This window comes from Arvicola amphibius, chromosome 9 (genome assembly GCF_903992535.2).
Source record: "Arvicola amphibius chromosome 9, mArvAmp1.2, whole genome shotgun sequence".
Taxonomy (NCBI): domain Eukaryota; kingdom Metazoa; phylum Chordata; class Mammalia; order Rodentia; family Cricetidae; genus Arvicola; species Arvicola amphibius.
The window spans coordinates 125,464,516-125,482,498 of record NC_052055.2 but is presented as its reverse complement, the minus strand read 5'-3'; the positions used below and the strand labels follow the sequence as shown (position 1 = coordinate 125,482,498).

Below are 17,983 nucleotides of genomic sequence, written 5' to 3'. Positions count from 1 at the left end.
GCCACCGAGGTATTGGTCGGGCTCATTGTTGAAGTGGAGCTTGAGGTGGGTTAAGAAGCAGGTCTTCTTGGTAAAACGTATCAAACAATAGGGTGCATTTCTTCTCCACCTCAACATTGTTTCTACATTGTTCCTCCACTTTCTCTTGGGAAGAACTTGTGGACCAAAGGGAAACTGACACAGGGACCCACATGAGATCTCTCGATTCCTAGAAACTAGATTCCTTGTTTTGAAAGTCTTGGCTTTCAGTTACGAAGTCAGTGGACTTAAACCCTTGATCTCAAGGTTTCTTCAAGTCCCAAGTCTAATCAAGATGAAAAGGTATAGATATTGAGATGATCTACTGAGCTTGGACCCTCTAGGACAGCTCTTCATCCTGCGATTGTTCTCGGTCCTTTTTACCTTCCTTTCTCCTTTGGCATTTATTTTTCAGTTTCAAAATTATACTTTTATTATATTGTATGCATGCCTATAAACGCTACAACATGCTTATGGAGGTAAGGAGACAGCTTGTTGGATTGATTCTTTCCTTCCAAGCACATGTTAACTTCCAATTGCAAGCATTGGTGGCAGGCATTTTTAACTACTGAACTGTTTTTCCTGATCCTTGGTTTTGTGAGATGAGAGGGCCTCAAATACACTATGAGGCTGAGGTGTTGGGGTTGCAGATGTGAGTTACCATATCCAGCTTCCTTTGCCATTCTTACCTGTTGCCTTTGAGGGACAGAGACCTGATCTCTTCTGTCTTTTTTCTTTTTGCCTGGTGTTCTGATCTGGTATTGGCAGAAAATATTTAGGCAGTGTGTAGAGTTATATTTTTGGTGGGTGAGAGGCAGTTTTGTTGTCTTTGACACCAAGGTCACACCATACATGGCAAGCTGGTTCTGAATGCTCTCTCCTTTTGCGTGATGAGATACGGAGTTCAAATGAAACAAGTTGGTCCCACGCTAAACCCCTTTATGTCTTATGCAGACAATAGGCAAGCTCCCATGTGCCTGCTTTAAGAACTTCAATCCAGGGTTGGAGAAATGTCTTACCTGTTTAGTACACTTGCTAGTCTGCAGAGGTTCTGGGTTCTTTTCCCATTAACTGCATGGTGTATTACAACTATCCACAAGTCCAGTCTCAGGGAATCCCATGCACCCTTCTAACCACCATGGATACCAGGCACACACATAGTGTACAGAAAAATGTTCATATACATAAAATAAACCAAAAAAAAAATCAAGTTTTGTTTTATTTTAAGGAACCACAATTTACAACAGGTGGTTCCAGGAAAGATATTTAAGAAGGCAGCTTCTATCCTGAAGGTGGTGGTGCACACCTTTAATCCCAGCACTTAGGAGGCAGAGGCAGGATTTCTGTCAGTTCAAGGCCAGCCCAGTCTACAGAGTGAGTTCCAGAACAGTCCGTTGGAAGTGTCCCACAGAGAACCCTGTCTCAAAACAAAAACAAAATAAAACAAAAAAAATCGCTTGTATTACAATGCCTTGCACACAAGTTTAAGTAAATATTGTTGGATATATAGGCAGGTAGTTTTCAAGATAGTTTCACTATGTAGTCCAAGCTGGCCTCAATGTCTATAACCAAGATTGGGGCTTAAATGTGTGCTTTTCCTGCATCAGCCCCTGCATCAGAAGTGTTGGCATTTTAGGCTTTTGCTAGCAAACCAGGCCTGAATAGGCAAATTTACATATTTTCACAATATGGTGAAAATCGTCTTGCGGATAGGGAAGCAGCTCAGTACATCAAATGTTTGCATTGCAATCTTCAGTGCTTGAGTTTAACCTCCAGAAAGCACAAAAAAAAAAAAAAAAAAAAAAAAAAAAAAAAAAAAAAAAACCAGGTATAGTGCAACTTGGATGTAAAGCCTATACCAGGAAGCAGAGACAGGCAGATTCTTAGGGCTCACTGGCCAGTCAGTCTAACTGAATCAGTGAGTTCCAGATTAGTGAGTCCCTAATAAAGACAAAAAGAACAGGGTGGATGATGTGCTGAGGAGTGAAGGCCCAAAGTTGACCCTGTCTTCCATGTGAACACGTAATTATACCTGCACATACATGAACACTCACAAAACATTATCTTTGTCTTTCTACAGGGTGTTTGTGTTTGTTTTAAGGTTTATTTTATTTTAATTTGCTTTGTGTGTGTGTGTGTGTGTGTGTGTGTGTGTGTGTGTGTGTTGGGTGTTTTTCCTATATGTATGTACACCACTTACATGCCTGGTACCCACAGAAGTCAGAAGAAGGGGTGGGACCCCTGGGACTAGAGCTACAATGTTTGTATGCCACCATGTGAGGGCTGGAAACTGAACTCAGGTCCTCTGCAAGAAGAACAAGTGCTCTCTTAACTTTGAGCCCCCTCTCTAGGCCTGCATAGGCGTTTTGTCTTAAAGTTCCCATGTACCTGAGAACCACCCTTGACCTGGCCTTCCTACCTCCCCTTCCAATGTGAGCTCATATATAAGTCTGCACTTTGAGACTCAGATCTTCCGGGTAGAGAACTAGGGGCCAACTTTAATCTACCTAAGCAAAACAAATCAAGCATATATTCTAAGGGTATAGGACAGAGAGAGTGCTGAGGGAGTCACGGTCTCTTACCCACAAATGCCAGGTTCTTAAAGGTTTCTGACTGCACTTTCCGGTAAAGGATCTTCTGTTTCTCAGTCAGACATGCCCATTCTTCATTGGTGCTACATCTTCACAAATGATTGGTCTCTGGCGTGGCTGGGCAGACTTAAAAATGTAAACACACACACACACACACACAAACTGAAGTGATTTAGGTAACGCCATCTTGCTCTGACTTTTGCTTAGGGACTCTCTAACTTGTCTTATCAGCCCTGGCATCACGTTCAGGATTTTCTATGATCCTGACCACAGCCCAAAGCATAACCAAACTATCTGCTGAAATTTGCAGCTAACGCAAATGTTACCAGGCTCCACTAACTTATACCTGACAATGCGTTTTTTGCCTTTAAAACTGTTGCACACCTAAGCTTTCATGCCAAGAGTTCTTCCAAGGTGGCTAGTCTGCTTCTCAACACCAGTTTAAATGAAAGACTTATTTGGCCCTGTATGCATGGTGATGTCTAACATTCTCACCTGCACTATAAAATCCTGAGATATTCTCACGGTTTAGAGAATTCAGACCATGAAGAAGGAACAAGCATGGAGAAGGCACAAAATCAGGGACTGTGATTTGCAGAAAGGAAAGGATGATATAGAAGGAGGAAATCACTGAATTTAATGAAGAGAAGAGAAGGAATATTAACTGCTGCTCTGTGCAGGATGCTAGGGTGATATCAGATAGAGAAAATCATGAAATTCTTTTCTGTCTCTCCTGGGACAATCTGAAGTCCCACTTGAACCAGAGGCAGGGGAGTAGGTAAAAGACCTCAGAGAGTCTAAGGTCTCCATTTCTCCACCGATCTTCTCTCTTCCACTGTTAGATTTCACTTGAGATCTCTCTATTATAGGTTTATGTATCTTCTGCTGCCTTAATTTTTTTGAGATATCTCTCATTGAACCTGGAGCTAACCAATTCAACAAGAGTATCCAGCAAGAAAGCCTCTGGGATTATCCTGTTGCACCTATTATTTTTGTGGTATATTGTTTTGTTTTATGTGGTCACTAAAAATCTCAGCTGTGTCCTCATGTTTGTACATCAAGTACTTTACACACTGAGCCATCTCCCCTAATCCTCCACCATAATCTCTCTTCCGGGCTTCTGTAGAGAGGCTTACATACTACCTATTCCAAGGCGGCATGTCTTTCTTTAGCTGTGTCTCTTTCTGGTTTAGTCTCTTCTGACCTGGTCCCTAAGACTAATGGGACTCCTTGTGACTCTCTACCTCCCAGGAACTGGGCAAATACGGAGGTCCTACAAGGCCCCAGCATTTGATACTGCTTCTTGTAACAAAGTGTCTACTCTAAAAGACTGTCTTCCTTGAATGGTCAGATGTACAATTCTCCTCTTTCACAGTTGGTAACTTTAGTTCTCTCAAAGCCAGGCTGCAGAGTTCAGGGATCTGGTTACCTGTTTCTTGCTTCCCATTGTTTGATGATGCCAGGCTGGTATTAGGTGTCTGATGTCTATTCCACACTGCTTATAGCCACTATTTGTTGGTTCCCACGTCTAGAAACCTGAAGTTAGGGGAAAATATACAATATCAGCAAAAGATAAGAAGCAAGTGCTTCCTTAGCACACAGTCACTAACTTCCTCTACTGGGATGGAACCTTCTCAGCAGGACCATTTAAGGTAGCTGTTAATGGCTCCATCTTCCCAAACCTCAAGTGGAGGAGCATTAGGTCATTCACTCAAGGACATTTGACCCATGGGAGAGTGAGTTCTTTAGTTCTAGCTACAGTGCTATACTGAAAAAAGCACATACCAGAAATTATCACAAACTACTGAATCTGTCTCTTCATCCTCCCTGACTTGATTTCATTGGAAACATGAAAGTCAATATCTCTTACAGGATCAAAGATTGAAACATAGATTCTGTTACCTGAATACGTGTGTGGTCCCTTGGGGCTCAGACCCAACAAGTGCTGTACCACTGAGCATTGCGCACACCCCAAGCTCTATGACTTAGATTTTAATATATAGATCAGTTTTCTACATTATTCATAATCGATCTATCCCCTGATGACTTAAGCTAAAAATATGATTAGGTCAGAAATCAAATAGTGCACCTTATCTACAGAACCTCATAGCTTGGTACATAGCACAATGCAGAGTGTTTCTTTTCCCCTCCTAAGCTGCTAGCTGTCTGAAAACTGCAGCCTGTGACCGCTATCCAGCATGCAGAGAACCTCAGAGTACCCTATGTACCAATACTGCTAGCCTAGTACAAGTTAAATCAAACCTTGCAAAACAAACTAAATGAATGTTAAGACTTTCCCATTATTTCGAACCATCTTAAGTCTTGGCATCATGAGTCAGCCATCACTTCTACAACCAGATCCTTGTATAACACAGTGATAATAATCCAACAGCATTTAAGTTCCCTGTTCACTCGGAAAATTTTACACTCATTGAAGAAAAATAAAAGGTCTCTCCCCATAGAGAGCCACTCACCTATTCCTCCTCTCTCTAGATGCTAAGGGAAGCATAAAGGCATAAAAACAAGAGACCCTCTCCTTGCTGCCCATTTCTTTAATTAAGTGAAAACACCAGCCAGTAACAAGGCATTAGAGTAATTGCTAACTGGATCCCCAAGAAGTTGCCAAGAAAGCTGCATTCCCAGGATCTGAAGTTGATTTTCTTCCTTCTCTCTTACCTTTCATCCTCTTTCTCTTTCTCTTAAGACCACTCAAGACTGATGCTTGAGAGGTACTGACCAATCTTCCCCTCCCATTTTTCAGCCATTAAATTCCAAACAGCTCTATACTAGTGTTCTCATGGACCTGTCCTTAAATTTTCAGCAAGGAAGGCCCCTGCTATCATCAAATCTTCACAATTGCAAGAAGATGTAACCGTGGTTACCCAGTCCATTACCCGAGAACCAGGAAGACTAAGACAGAATCTCCAGAATTGTGGGTAGTGCTTACCTTCCCCCACCTCCTCCCTCTTTTACCTCCTTTTGTATTTTACTGGTCCAGGAACCCTGAGAGTGTGAGGAGACTGAATAAGACGACTTGGTTGTTAATTCCCAGGAGGTTTCAAGTGGGTTCACTTGTACCCTGGCTTTGTTCCACCCTTCCATAGGGTAATTTTCTGGAGGAAATGTGCGGGCATCTCTCAATCCTGATTCTACTCCTCCACCTAAATTATTCATGGTTACCTCAAATCTGAGGAGTCCGGCTGGGTGCATGGCACATACGTGTAATCCCTGTCTCAAAAGTTCAACACATGAAGGTCAAGCAGCCTTGCCGCATGACAGGTCCATCTCTCTCTAACACTGAGGCCCGGTCTCTCTCACACACACAACCTGGGAGAAATGCCTGCACGCTGTAGACTTTGTTGGATGTGGACGGTCCCAACCGTGAAACACCCGGGGATCTGCCTCATGAGCTTTTCCCTGCTCGCTCAGGGCCCTCCCAGCCTCCATCAGCCCTGCCTGGGGCTTGGCAGCCCAACAGTGCCTCGACTGGCTTAGTCTTCCCCAGCGCTCATCATCAGAGGACCACAATCCCCTGAATGGCCGGGCTCGATGGGAACACAGTGGCTTGAACTCAGGCAGGCAACTGCCTCATGTTAGGAATCCGTTGTTCAATGGCCACACTTGTAGTCCCTCTGATCCTGCTATGCCTGTAACCCACCCACATCGGGTGGCTGCCTGCCAAGGTCAGAAATTTAGTTCTTAAGAAGCCCAATGCCACTTCTTTCCCCACCTATGGTTGATCATCACTGGTATCATCTGCCCTAGGAAATCCATTTTCCAGAATTAAGTATTTACTACTGGGATTGGGGGTGGGGAACAGGAAGGGTTCCTGAAAGCCTGATTCAATTTTGTTAATTCTACTATGCAGGTGGAAGTGAGTTCCAGGCCAGCCTACACTATACAGGGAAAAAAAAGAAACAAAAAACAACCCTACACATAACATAAGACACACAACTGCTCTCAACCTCTGATCCACCTCTCCAGTCCCAGCAAGGCATTTCTTAGTGATGGATGGGGGAGGGCCCAGCTCAATGTGGGTGCTGTCATCCCTAGGCTGCTAATCCTGGGTTACATAAGAAAGGAGGCTGAGCAAGTCATGAGGAGCAAGCCAGTAAGCATCACCCCATGGCCTCTTCATCAGATCCTGCCTCCAGGTTACAGCCCTGTTTGAGTTCCTGTCCTAACTTTCTGCAGTGATGAACACTGATCCGGAAGTGTAAGCCAAATAAACCCTTTCCACTCTAACTTGCTTTCTGATCTTGGTGTTTATCATAGCAATAGAAGCTTTGATTTCCAGACAGGTTTCTCTGTAGCTTTGGAATCTATCCTGGAACTAGCTCTTGTAGACCAGGCTGGCCTTGAACTCACAGAGATCCACCTGCCTCTGCATCCAGAGTGCTGGGATTAAAGGCCTGCACCACCACTGCCAACCCTAGCAAAAGAAACTTTAAAAGAGTACCCTTGTGTGTTTACCAAGTCCTAAGCAAATTGCAGCAGCCCCAGTAGATCTAGTGTTGACAGTATTTAGATCACAGGCAAGCACAGAAGGTCTGAGATCCAAAATCTGAATATAGCAGCTGATGCAAGGAGTGCAGAATGTTTGCCTAACATAGACAAAGCCCTGGGTTCCTTACCCAGTACCACAAACAAAAATCTGAACACAAATTCTTTCCAGACTCCAGTTTGGCTACCTAAAAAAGCATTCATGATTGTAGAAAAGCCAGATCATGAAGGTCTATCCTTAAAAGGCAGAACCTGTCTTGGTGGGATTTACAAACCTGCACCTTTGCCCCCTTTCCTCCAATCAACACAGACTGAAACAGAAAAAGTCTTAATGGACAGTCAGGTGCTTTCAGGGATCTAATAATCTCAGCACTAAAGATAGGATTGCAGCATACTTGCAACCAGTCTAGGTTACAGAGAAGCCTGCTTAAAATTACAAAACAAAGCAAGCAAAGAACCCTTAATGGCATAAATCACTAACATCCAGAATTCTTAGCTGTTAGTATGCTTGGAAATTTCTGAGAAATCATAGAAACCAGATGACTATAGATAGGGTGGGCACAAAGCTTGAATAGAAACTGACCAAATCTTTGTTGATCACTAAATCACACAGATGTAGAAAAGAGACACTTAAATATCCCATTTTAAAAGTAGGAAAAATGGAGCATGCTCACCCCGCACTGCTCAGCCAAGGCTGGCATACCGGGGTGCAGTTGAAGCAAACAAAACAAAACAAAACAAACAAAAACGGCCTGAGGATGTAACTCAGTGACAGGGCATTTTCTTAGTGTGACGTAAGATCTCAAGTTTGAGACTTGGCTACATGAGAACGTCTTGTCAAAAACAAACACAAACAAAACCCACCAACACCAAACAATCAATGAGACTATCACAAAGTTTCCAGATTTGTAAAATATAAAAGTCCTGAGGACTGGAAAGATTGCTTCGCACTTTTGGGAGCACTGGCTGCTCTTGCAGAAGACTGGGGTTAGTTCTCAGCACCCACATGGAGGGTCACAACCCTCCATAACTCCAGTTCCAGGAGATCAGACACCTTCTTCTGGCCTCTAAGAATACCAACCATTCAAGTGGTGCACAAGTGTGGATTCAGGCAAAATGTATTCCCATACACATAAAACACAATGAAAATAAATCCCTTGCCCTCTGTTCCCCCTTCCTCTCCCCCTCTCAGTGGTCATATACATCTGAAAAGTGGCACTCTAAGCCTGTCTGAACTGAACCCACCCCTGAAGCTCTGGTGTTTCAGTCTGAACTTCCTGTGTCCCTTTCTCTCGGACCTCCGCCCACCATTCCTTTGAACACTCTCCTGGTCTCAACGCCTCTATTTTCACTTCCGGGGCCTCGCCGTCTTCCCAGGACCAAGCCCTGGGTGTCTCTGGCCCCTCCTCCATCTTATTTGTGGAGTTCTGGGCTGGTTCTCAGGAGGGAAGTCCCAGCACAATGGGAGCAAGAAGGAGCTGTGTAGTCAACCTGGAGCCTTCAGGAGCGAGTCAGAGTCCTCCAGCACTCAAGGGAGGGACGCATCTGCGTTTGCGTGGATTTGGGAAGCACTCAGACCCTGAACCTGACAGTTTTGGATACTGAGCCAGTCTCTTGCTGCTGAAAGCTTTGGACCACGGGGAAGTTTCCGCGGGAAGCCAGAGAACTGGGGTCGTCTGTCTTCAATATCATGGCCACACGAGGGCGCTGCTGCTCTATCCTCTTAGATCGTGTAAGCCAGGAGAGAGCAGGGTTAGGGAATCAGCCAGAAAGGGTCTACTGAAGGCTGGGCCAGGGTGTAGGGGATGAAGATGCATCTGAGTGACCAGGACTACACAGTGGTTGGAAGCAAGTAGAGCTCTTATAAGGAGTCCTGTTGTGTCTCTAAGTATTCCCCTCTCCAATTCCTCGATGTCAACATTACTTTCCACTTTCTGTTCTATCCCTGAGGGTTGATACTTGTTTTGTTTTTTATTGGGCAGGGAGTTGGGCAAGGTTTGGGGGGGGGGCATGCTCCTACACATAGGAGCAGAACTGGAAATTCAACCCACTCAACCGAAGGCACAGAGAAAAAAAAAAAACAAAACAATGTATCACTGAACAACACTCCAGCCCTTGAAGATTATTTTGTAAACATGATCTTTTAAATTTTAGAATGTATGGGGCTGGACAGATGGTTAAGAGCACTTACAGATTTTGCAAAGGACCTGAATTTGATTCTCAGCACCCACAGATGGCTCACAGTAAGCCTGTACCTCCAGCTCCTCTCTCTGTCTCACACACACACACACACACACACACACACTCACACACCCATCTTAAACTGAATTAAAATTTTTAAAAAAATCTGCAAAATTGAGGCACAGAGCCTCCTCCAGTTTCTCTGTTTTTGTTTGTTTGTTTGTTTTTGAGACAGGGTTTCTCTGTGGCTTTGGAGCCTGTGCTGGAACTAGCTCTGTAGACCAGGCTGGTCTCGAACTCACAGAGATCCACCTGCCTCTGCCTCCCAAGTGCTGGGATTAAAGGCATGCGCCACCATCGCCCAGCCTCCAGTTTCTCTCTTTAAAACATCCTGCAAGTCTGAAGATACAGATCAATAGTTAAGAGCACTGGCTGCTCTTGCAGAGGACCCAGTTTCGGTACTACACTCACAAAGTGGCTCACAGTCATCTTCTGACCTCCAGGGCACTGCTTGTGTGTGCTCCCCATGAACTCATGCAAACACACACGTACATGAAATAAGTCTTGCATCACCATACATTTATAATTTATGAAACAATATTGACACATTCATCTATACCTATTTCATTTACACTCTAGTTACCACTAATGTCCTTTGTCTTTTCTAAGATGCTATATAAGGCACTACACATTCAATCTCAATTGATCCTTAAGGCTGTTTCAATTTCTCTGACTTTCCTTGGTTTTGATAACCTTGACACTTGAGTACTAGGGCAGCACATTAAGAATGTTGTTTTTGACTGGGACCATGCTTTGAAGAAGCCCAGGGACGTGAAATGCTGCCTGCACCCTGTCAACAAACCACACCCCTGACTTGTCCTTTACTTCTGTTTCAGAAATTCTCACTGCAGGCATGTTTCATCTTGTCCTCCTGGATTTCATTTTTTCTTCTTTTCTTCCCTTGAGGACTCCTTTACTTTTGAAATATTTCCTGGCTTCAAAGGGATCATCAAGAAAAGCAAGCAAATGACCCAGGATTTCCCAGCACTTAATGGGTCTGCCTGATTCTTTACAGCACATGTGATCCAGCAGGCTTTCCTTTTCCTTAAAGCAGATGTCACAGACAGGGCAACAGTAAATATCCTGCTTCCTATGGGTGTTCTTTTCGGAACCTACCACCACGGATGAGTGGGAGGACTCTCTGCAACGGAGGTATTGGTTGGGCTCATTTTTGAAGTGGAGCTTAAGGTGGGTTAAGAAGCAGGTCCTCTTGCTAAAATGTATCAAACAATAGGGGCAATAGATGTTTCTTCTTGAGCATTTTACTGGAATACAGCTGGATTTGACATTCAGAGATGAGTCTCTGCTGCAACTTGCCTTAGCCCTGACCACTGGTCTTTGGATCACTTTCACATGCCTGAGGTTGGGACCTTGGGGTCCAGCTGTTTTAAGTGGAACCTTCTTCACCTCACGTTCCTGGTTGCCAGTCACTGGCTTCCTGTTTTCGTGTACCTTCATGTGGCGTTTGACTTCAGACTGATCCCGGAAGCGTTTTCCACACACAGAGCATGAACTGGGCCTATAACCTAAATGAGTACGTCGGTGACGGCTCAGTCCAGAAGGATCACGGTAGGTCTTGTTACAGAGCTGGCAAGCGAAAGTCCTCTCTCTATGATGCTGAGGCTTGGAGCCCACGGCGTTGAGGCTAGTAGTCTTCTGGGCCTTGAACTGGTGATTAAAGAGGTTGATGTACTTTTTGTAACATTTGCCACAGGTCAGGCAGAAATAGAGTGGTCCACCTTTGAACATCCCTGTACAAGCAAGAGAGTCCCTCTCCTTATCATTGCTCTCTTCATCTTCCAGATTTGAGCTAGGATCTTGAGAATTCCTCTTCTTGCTTCCTGTGGTGGAGGAGGGAAAATACAGTTTGCCACTGATAATGTCACCAACACAAGGTTTTCACTCAGTAGGAGTCACTCTCCATCTCCCCAACCTTTAAACTCAACCATTCATCCTTGGATCTTATAGGATAGAAATAGAGAAAACAAACAGACAATAATGAAAGCTAGTAAAAATTTCATAGGAATCTTCTATGATCTCAAATATCTAAATACCAGCTTACATCTTGGAAGTCCATTCTCTCAAGCTCAGTATTGCTCATATTCTCACAGGTGACAAGACCATATACTAAGCAGTAATCTCTCCTCATCCCTGATTTCACATGTGTCTGTCACAGTCCCAAAATATTAAAGGTTGAATTCCCTACTGTAAGACCACATTCACATAACTTTCTAACATAGATTATAATTATTCAATTTTTACTAGTATTTTAGTTTAATGTATTACTGTGTCTTGTATAAAAAAAAAATCAGAACTCAGGGGCTAGGGATGTAACTCAGCAGAAGGGCACTTGCCTAGTATACACAAAGCCCTGGGTTCAATCCCCAGCTCCATAAAGACAACAAACACATAAATTGGCCCAGAGCTAATTGTGGCTGTAGCTTTAGAAACCACTGAAACAAAATCCCTTCAGAACAAGAGCTCACCCTATTGTTGGGAAGGCAAACCATCCAAGCAAGTGCTGTCTCTCCCAGTGAGCTAGGCAAAGGGAAGACTACTTTATCATGTAAATTGGGGGTGAAAAGTTATGCTATTGATTATGAACAATTAACTGGGATAAGAAGTAACTCAGCAAGACTGTCTCAGACTGGGGGGTGTGACCAACCTAAATTAGCATTCCTCTCCAAGACTAAGCCTTCCTTGTTCTTACCTTAGGAACAAGTTTATTCTTCTCCACCTCAACATTGTTTCTACATTGTTTCTCCACTTTCTCTTGGGAAGAACTTGTGGACCAAAGAGAAACTGACACAGCGACCCACATGTGATCTCTCGATTCCTAGAAACTAGATTCCTTATTTTGAAAGTCTTGGCTTTCAGTTACGAAGTCAGTGGACTTAAACCCTTGATCTCAAGGTTTCTTCAAGTCCCAAGTCTAATCAAGATGAAAAGGTATAGATATTGAGATGATCTACTGAGCTTGGACCCTCTAGGACAGCTCTTCATCCTGCGATTGTTCTCGGTCCTTTTTACCTTCCTTTCTCCTTTGGCATTTACTTTTCAATTTTAAAATTATATTTTTATTATTTTGTACCCATATTTTTGCATGCATATAAACGCTACAAAATGCTTAATGAGGTAAGCAGACAGCTTGTTGGTTTGATTCTTCCTTCCAAATACATATTAAATTCCAATTGAAAGCATTGGTGGCAGGCATTTTTAACCATTGAGCTGTTTTGCTATCCCTTGGTTTTGTGAGATGAGAGGGCCTCAAATACACTATGAGGCTGAGGTGTTGGGGTTGCAGATGTGAGTTACCATATCCAGCTTCCTTTGCCAATCTTACCTGTTGCCTTTGGGGGACAGAGACCTGATCTCTTCTGTCTTTTTTCTTTTTGCCTGGTGTACTGATCTGGTATAGGCAGAAATATTTAGGCAGTGAGTAGAGATATATTTTTTGGGGGGGGTGAGAGGCACACAAATAATATACACGCAAAATGATCATATATATAAAATAAACACAAAAAAATCAAGTTTTGTTTTAAGGAACAACAATTTACAACACTTGTTTGCAGAAAAGACATTTAAGAAGGCAGCTTCTAGCCTGGAGGTGGTGGTGCACACCTTTAATCCCGGCACTAGGGAGGCAGAGGCAGGTGGTTTTCTGAGAGTTCAAGCCAGCCTGGTTTACAGAGTGAGTTCCAGGACAGTGGGTCCAAAGTGTCCCACAGAGAAATTCTGTCTCAAAACAAAACAAACAAAACAAAACAAAAAAAATCAGCTTCTAGTATAATGCCTTGTAGACAAGATTAGGTAAATATTGTTGGATATATAGGCAGGAAGTGTTCAAGTCTGTCTGTCTATGTAGTGTAAGCTGGCCTCCCATCTCTGTAACCAAGGTTGAGGCTTAAATGTGTGATCCTCCTGCATCAGCCCCAGAAGTGTTGGATTTTAGGCTTTTGTCAACACACCAGGCCTGAAGAGGCAAATTTAAATCGTCTTGGGTTCAACGCAATGCCCATCAAAATCCCAGCAAAATTCTTCAATGACCTCGAAAGAACGGTACTCAACTTCATATGGAAAAGCAAAAAACCCAGGTTAGCCAAGACTATCCTGTACAATAAAAGAACATCTGGAGGCATCACAATCCCTGACTTCAAACTCTACTACAGAGCTACAGTACTGAAAACAGCCTGGTATTGGCATAAGAACAGAAAGGACAACCAACGGAACCTAATAGAAGACCCGGATATCAACCCACATCTTCGAACTGATCTTTGATAAAGAAACAAAAAAATCAAATGGAAAAAAGAAAGCATATTTAACAAGTGGTGCTGGCACAACTGGATATCAACATGTAGAAGAATGAAAATAGAACCATATCTATCACCATGCACAAAACTCAAGTCCAAATGGATCAAAGACCTCAACGTAAAGCCAGCCACACTGAACCTCATAGAAGAGAAAGTGGGACGTACACTTGAACGCATTGGCACAGGGAATCACTTCCTAAACATAACCCCAGCAGCACAGACACTGAGAGAAACAATTAATAAATGGGACCTCCTGAAACTGAAAAGCTTCTGTAAAGCAAAGGACACGGTCAACAAGACAAAACGACAGCCTACAGAATGTGAAAAGATCTTCACTAACCCCCACATCAAACTGAGGTCTGATATCCAAAATATACAAAGAACTTAAGAAATTGGACACAAAAAGATCATATAATCCAATAAAAAAAAAATGAAGTACAGACCTAAACAGAGAACTCTCAACAGAGGGATCTAAACTGGCTGAAAGACACTTAAGGAGTTGTTCATCATCCTTAGTCATTAGAGAAATGCAAATCAAAACAACTCTGAGATTCCCTTTTACACCTGTAAGAATGGCCAAGATCAAAAACACTGATAACAACTTATGCTGAAGAGGTTTGTGGGGAAAAGGGAACACTTCTGCATTGCTGGTGGGAGTGCAAGCTGGTACAGCCCCTTTGGATGTCACTGTGGCAATTTCTCAGAAAATTAGGAAACAATCTTCCTCAAGACCCAGCAATACCACTTTTGGGTATATATCCAAAGGATGCTCAATCATGCCACAAGGACATGTGCTCAACTATGTTCATAGCAGCTTTGTTTGCTATAGCCAGAACCTGGAAACAACCTAAATGCCCCTCAACCGAAGAATGGATGAGGAAAATGTGGTACATTTACACAATGGAGTACTACACAGCAGAAAAAAATAATGACGGCTTGAATTTTGCAGGAAAATGAATGGAGCTAGAAAAAACTATTTTGAGTGAGGTAACCCAGACCCAGAAAGATGATTATCACTCACTCATAGGTGGTTTTTAAACAAAAAGCAAAGAAAGCTAGCTTACAAACCACAATCCCAGAGAACTTAGACAACAATGTGGACACTAAGAGAGACTTATATAGATCTAATCTGTATGGGAAGTAGAAAGCAGAAAAAGACAAGATCTCCTGAATAAATTGGGAGCAGGGGACCTTGGGAGAGGATTGAATGGGAGAGGGGGAAGACAGGGACGGGAGTAAAGAAAAATGTAGAGCTCAATAAATATCAATAAAAAAAAATGTAAAAAAAAATCATCTTGGGGTTGGGGAAGTAGCTCAGTACATCACATGTTTGCCTTGTAATCATCAGTGCTTGAGTTTGACCCCTAGAACACACAAAAATAAAAACCAGGTATAGTGGAACTTGGCTGTGAAGCCTATATCAGGAAACAGAGTCAGACAGATTCTTAGGGCTCACTGGCCAGTCAGTCTAACAACTGAATCAGTGAGTTCCAGATTAGTGAGTCCCTGATGAAGACAAAAAGAACAGGGTGGATGATGTGCTGAGGAGTGAAGGCCCAAAGTTGACCCTGTCTTCCATGTGAACACGTAATTATACCTGCACATACATGAACACTCACAAAACATTATCTTTGTCTTTCTACAGGGTGTTTGTGTTTGTTTTAAGGTTTATTTTATTTTAATTTGCTTTGTGTGTGTGTGTGTTGGGTGTTTTTCCTATATGTATGTACACCACTTACATGCCTGGTACCCACAGAAGTCAGAAGAAGGGGTGGGACCCCTGGGACTAGAGCTACAATGTTTGTATGCCACCATGTGAGGGCTGGAAACTGAACTCAGGTCCTCTGCAAGAAGAACAAGTGCTCTCTTAACCTCTGAACCCCCTCTCTAGGCCTGCATAGGCATTTTGTCTTAAAGTTCCCATGTACCTGAGAACCACCCTTGACCTGGCCTTCCTACCTCCACTTCCAATGCGAGCTCATATATAAGTCTGCACTTTGAGACTCAGACCTTCCAGGTATAGAACTAGGGGCCAACTTTAATCTAACTGAGCAGAAAAAACAAGTCAAGCATATATTCTAAGGGTATAGGACAGAGAGAGTGCTGAGGGAGTCACGGTTTCTTACCTACAAATGCCAGGTTCTTAAAGGTTTCTGACTGCACTTTCCGGTAAAGGATCTTCTGTTTCTCAGTCAGACATGCCCATTCTTCATTGGTGAAATACACTGCTACATCCTCACAAATGATTGGTCTCTGGAGGGGCTGGGCAGGCTTAAGAATATAAACACAGAAAACTGAAGTGACTGAGGTAACACCATCTTGCTCTTACTTTGTGTCTGCTTAGGGACTCTCTAAACAGCCATATCAGCCTTGGGAACACGTTCAGGATTTTCTATGATCCTGATCACAGCCCAAAGCATAACCAAACTATCTGCTGAACTGTGTAGCTAAAGCAAGTATTACCAGGCTCCCCTAACTTATACCTGACAATGTACTTTTTGCCTTTAAAACTGTTGTATGCCTAAGCTTCCAAGGCAAGAGTTCTTCCAGGTTGCTAGTCTACTTCTCGTCATGATCTTATGAAAGCTCTTATTTGGCCCTGTATGCATGGTGATGCGCACTACAAAATCCTGAGATATTCTCGAGGTTTAGAGAATTCAGACCATGAAGAAAGAACAAGTATGAAGAAGGCACAAAATCAGGGTCTGTGATTTGCAGAAAGGAAAAGATGATTCAGAAGAAGGAGGAAACCACTGGATATGATGAAGAGAAGGGAAGGAATATTAAGTGCTGCTCTTACAGAACCCATGCAGGATGCTAGGGTGGTATCAGAGAAAATCATGAAACTCTTTTCTCCCCTATTGTTTGGCTTGGGACAATCTGAAATTCCAAGAGTTCCAGAGGCAGGGGGAGTGGTAAAAGACCTCAAGAGAGTCTAAGGTCTCCATTTCTCCACCCAATCTTCTCTCTTCCACTGTTAGATTTCACTTGAGATCTGTGTTATATGCATGTGTGTCTTCATCTACCTTAGCTTTTTGAAAATTATCCTGTTACACTTTATTTGTGTGTGTGTGTATGTGTGTGTATGTGATTGTTTTGTTTTGTGTAGGGACTGAAAATCTCAGCTGTGTCCTCATGTTTGTACATCAAGTACTTTACACACTGAGCCATCTCCCCTAATCCTCCACTATAATCTCTCTTCCGGGCTTCTGTAGAGAGGCTTACATACTACCTATTCCAAGGTGGCATGTCTTTCTTTAGCTGTGTCTCTTTCTGGTTTAGTCTCTTCTGGCCTGGTCCCTAAGACTAATGGGACTCCTTGTGACTCTCTACCTCCGAGGAACTGGGCAAATACGGAGGTCCTACAAGGCCCCAGCATTTGATACTGCTTCTTGTAACAAAGTGTCTACTCTAAAAGACTGTCTTCCTTGAATGGTCAGATGTACAATTCTCCTCTTTCACAGTTGGTAACTTTAGTTCTCTCAAAGCCAGGCTGCAGAGTTCAGGGATCTGGTTACCTGTTTCTTGCTTCCCATTGTTTGATGATGCCAGGCTGGTACTAGGTGTCTGATGTCTATTCCACACTGCTTATAGCCACTATTTGTTGGTTCCCACGTCTAGAAACCTGAAGTTAGGGGAAAATATACAATATCAGCAAAGGATAAGAAGCAAGTGCTTCCTTAGCACACAGTCACTAACTTCCTCTACTGGGATGGAACCTTCTCAGCAGGACCATTTAAGGTAGCTGTTAATGGCTCCATCTTCCCAAACCTCAAGTGGAGGAGCATTAGGTCATTCACTCAAGGACATTTGACCCATGGGAGAGTGAGTTCTTTAGTTCTAGCTACAGTGCTATACTGAAAAAAGCACATACCAGAAATTATCACAAACTACTGAATCTATCTCTTCATCCTCCCTGACTTGATTTCATTGGAAACATGAAAGTCAATATCTCTTACAGGATCAAAGATTGAAACATAGATTCTGTTACCTGAATACATGTGTGGTCCCCTGGGGCTCAGACCCAACAAGTGCTGTACCACTGAGCATTGCGCACACCCCTAGCTCTATGACTTAGATTTCAAATATAGATCCGTTATTTACATTATTCATAATCGATCTATCCCCTGATGACTTAAGCTAAAAATATGATTAGGTCAGAAATCAAATAGTGCACCTTATCTACAGAACCTCATAGCTTAGTACATAGCACACTATAGAGTGTTTCTTTTCCCCTCATAAGCTGCTAGCTGTCTGAAAACTGCAGCCTGTGACCGCTATCCAGCATGCAGAGAACCTCAGAGTACCCTATGTACCAAT

The 17,983-nt window shown here is 43.0% G+C and overlaps 1 protein-coding gene across 1 annotated transcript; it reads right to left on the bottom strand.

Moving 5' to 3' along the window:
* Positions 1-4,320: 4,320 nt before the first annotated feature.
* On the bottom strand, positions 4,321-17,254 carry Zfp57 (ZFP57 zinc finger protein). Its single transcript, XM_042055779.1, has 6 exons — positions 17,182-17,254; positions 15,790-15,934; positions 12,697-12,762; positions 10,671-11,194; positions 7,388-7,423; positions 4,321-4,377 (listed from the first exon to the last, which is right to left on the bottom strand). Exons 1-6 carry the CDS (start codon positions 17,197-17,199, stop codon positions 4,321-4,323), a joined length of 846 nt encoding a protein of 281 aa, XP_041911713.1. The 5' UTR covers positions 17,200-17,254.
* Positions 17,255-17,983: the final 729 nt, after the last annotated feature.

Bases quoted from the DNA above. Each gene is read 5' to 3' on its own strand.
- Zfp57 (XM_042055779.1), bottom strand. The intron at 12,763-15,789 runs GTAAGAAACCGT...TGCCTATACCAG, and splicing joins TAAGAACCTGGCATTTGTAG to ATCAGTACACCAGGCAAAAA. The intron at 11,195-12,696 runs GTAAGATTGGCA...CCTCCACCACAG, and splicing joins CTGTCCCCCAAAGGCAACAG to GAAGCAAGAAGAGGAATTCT.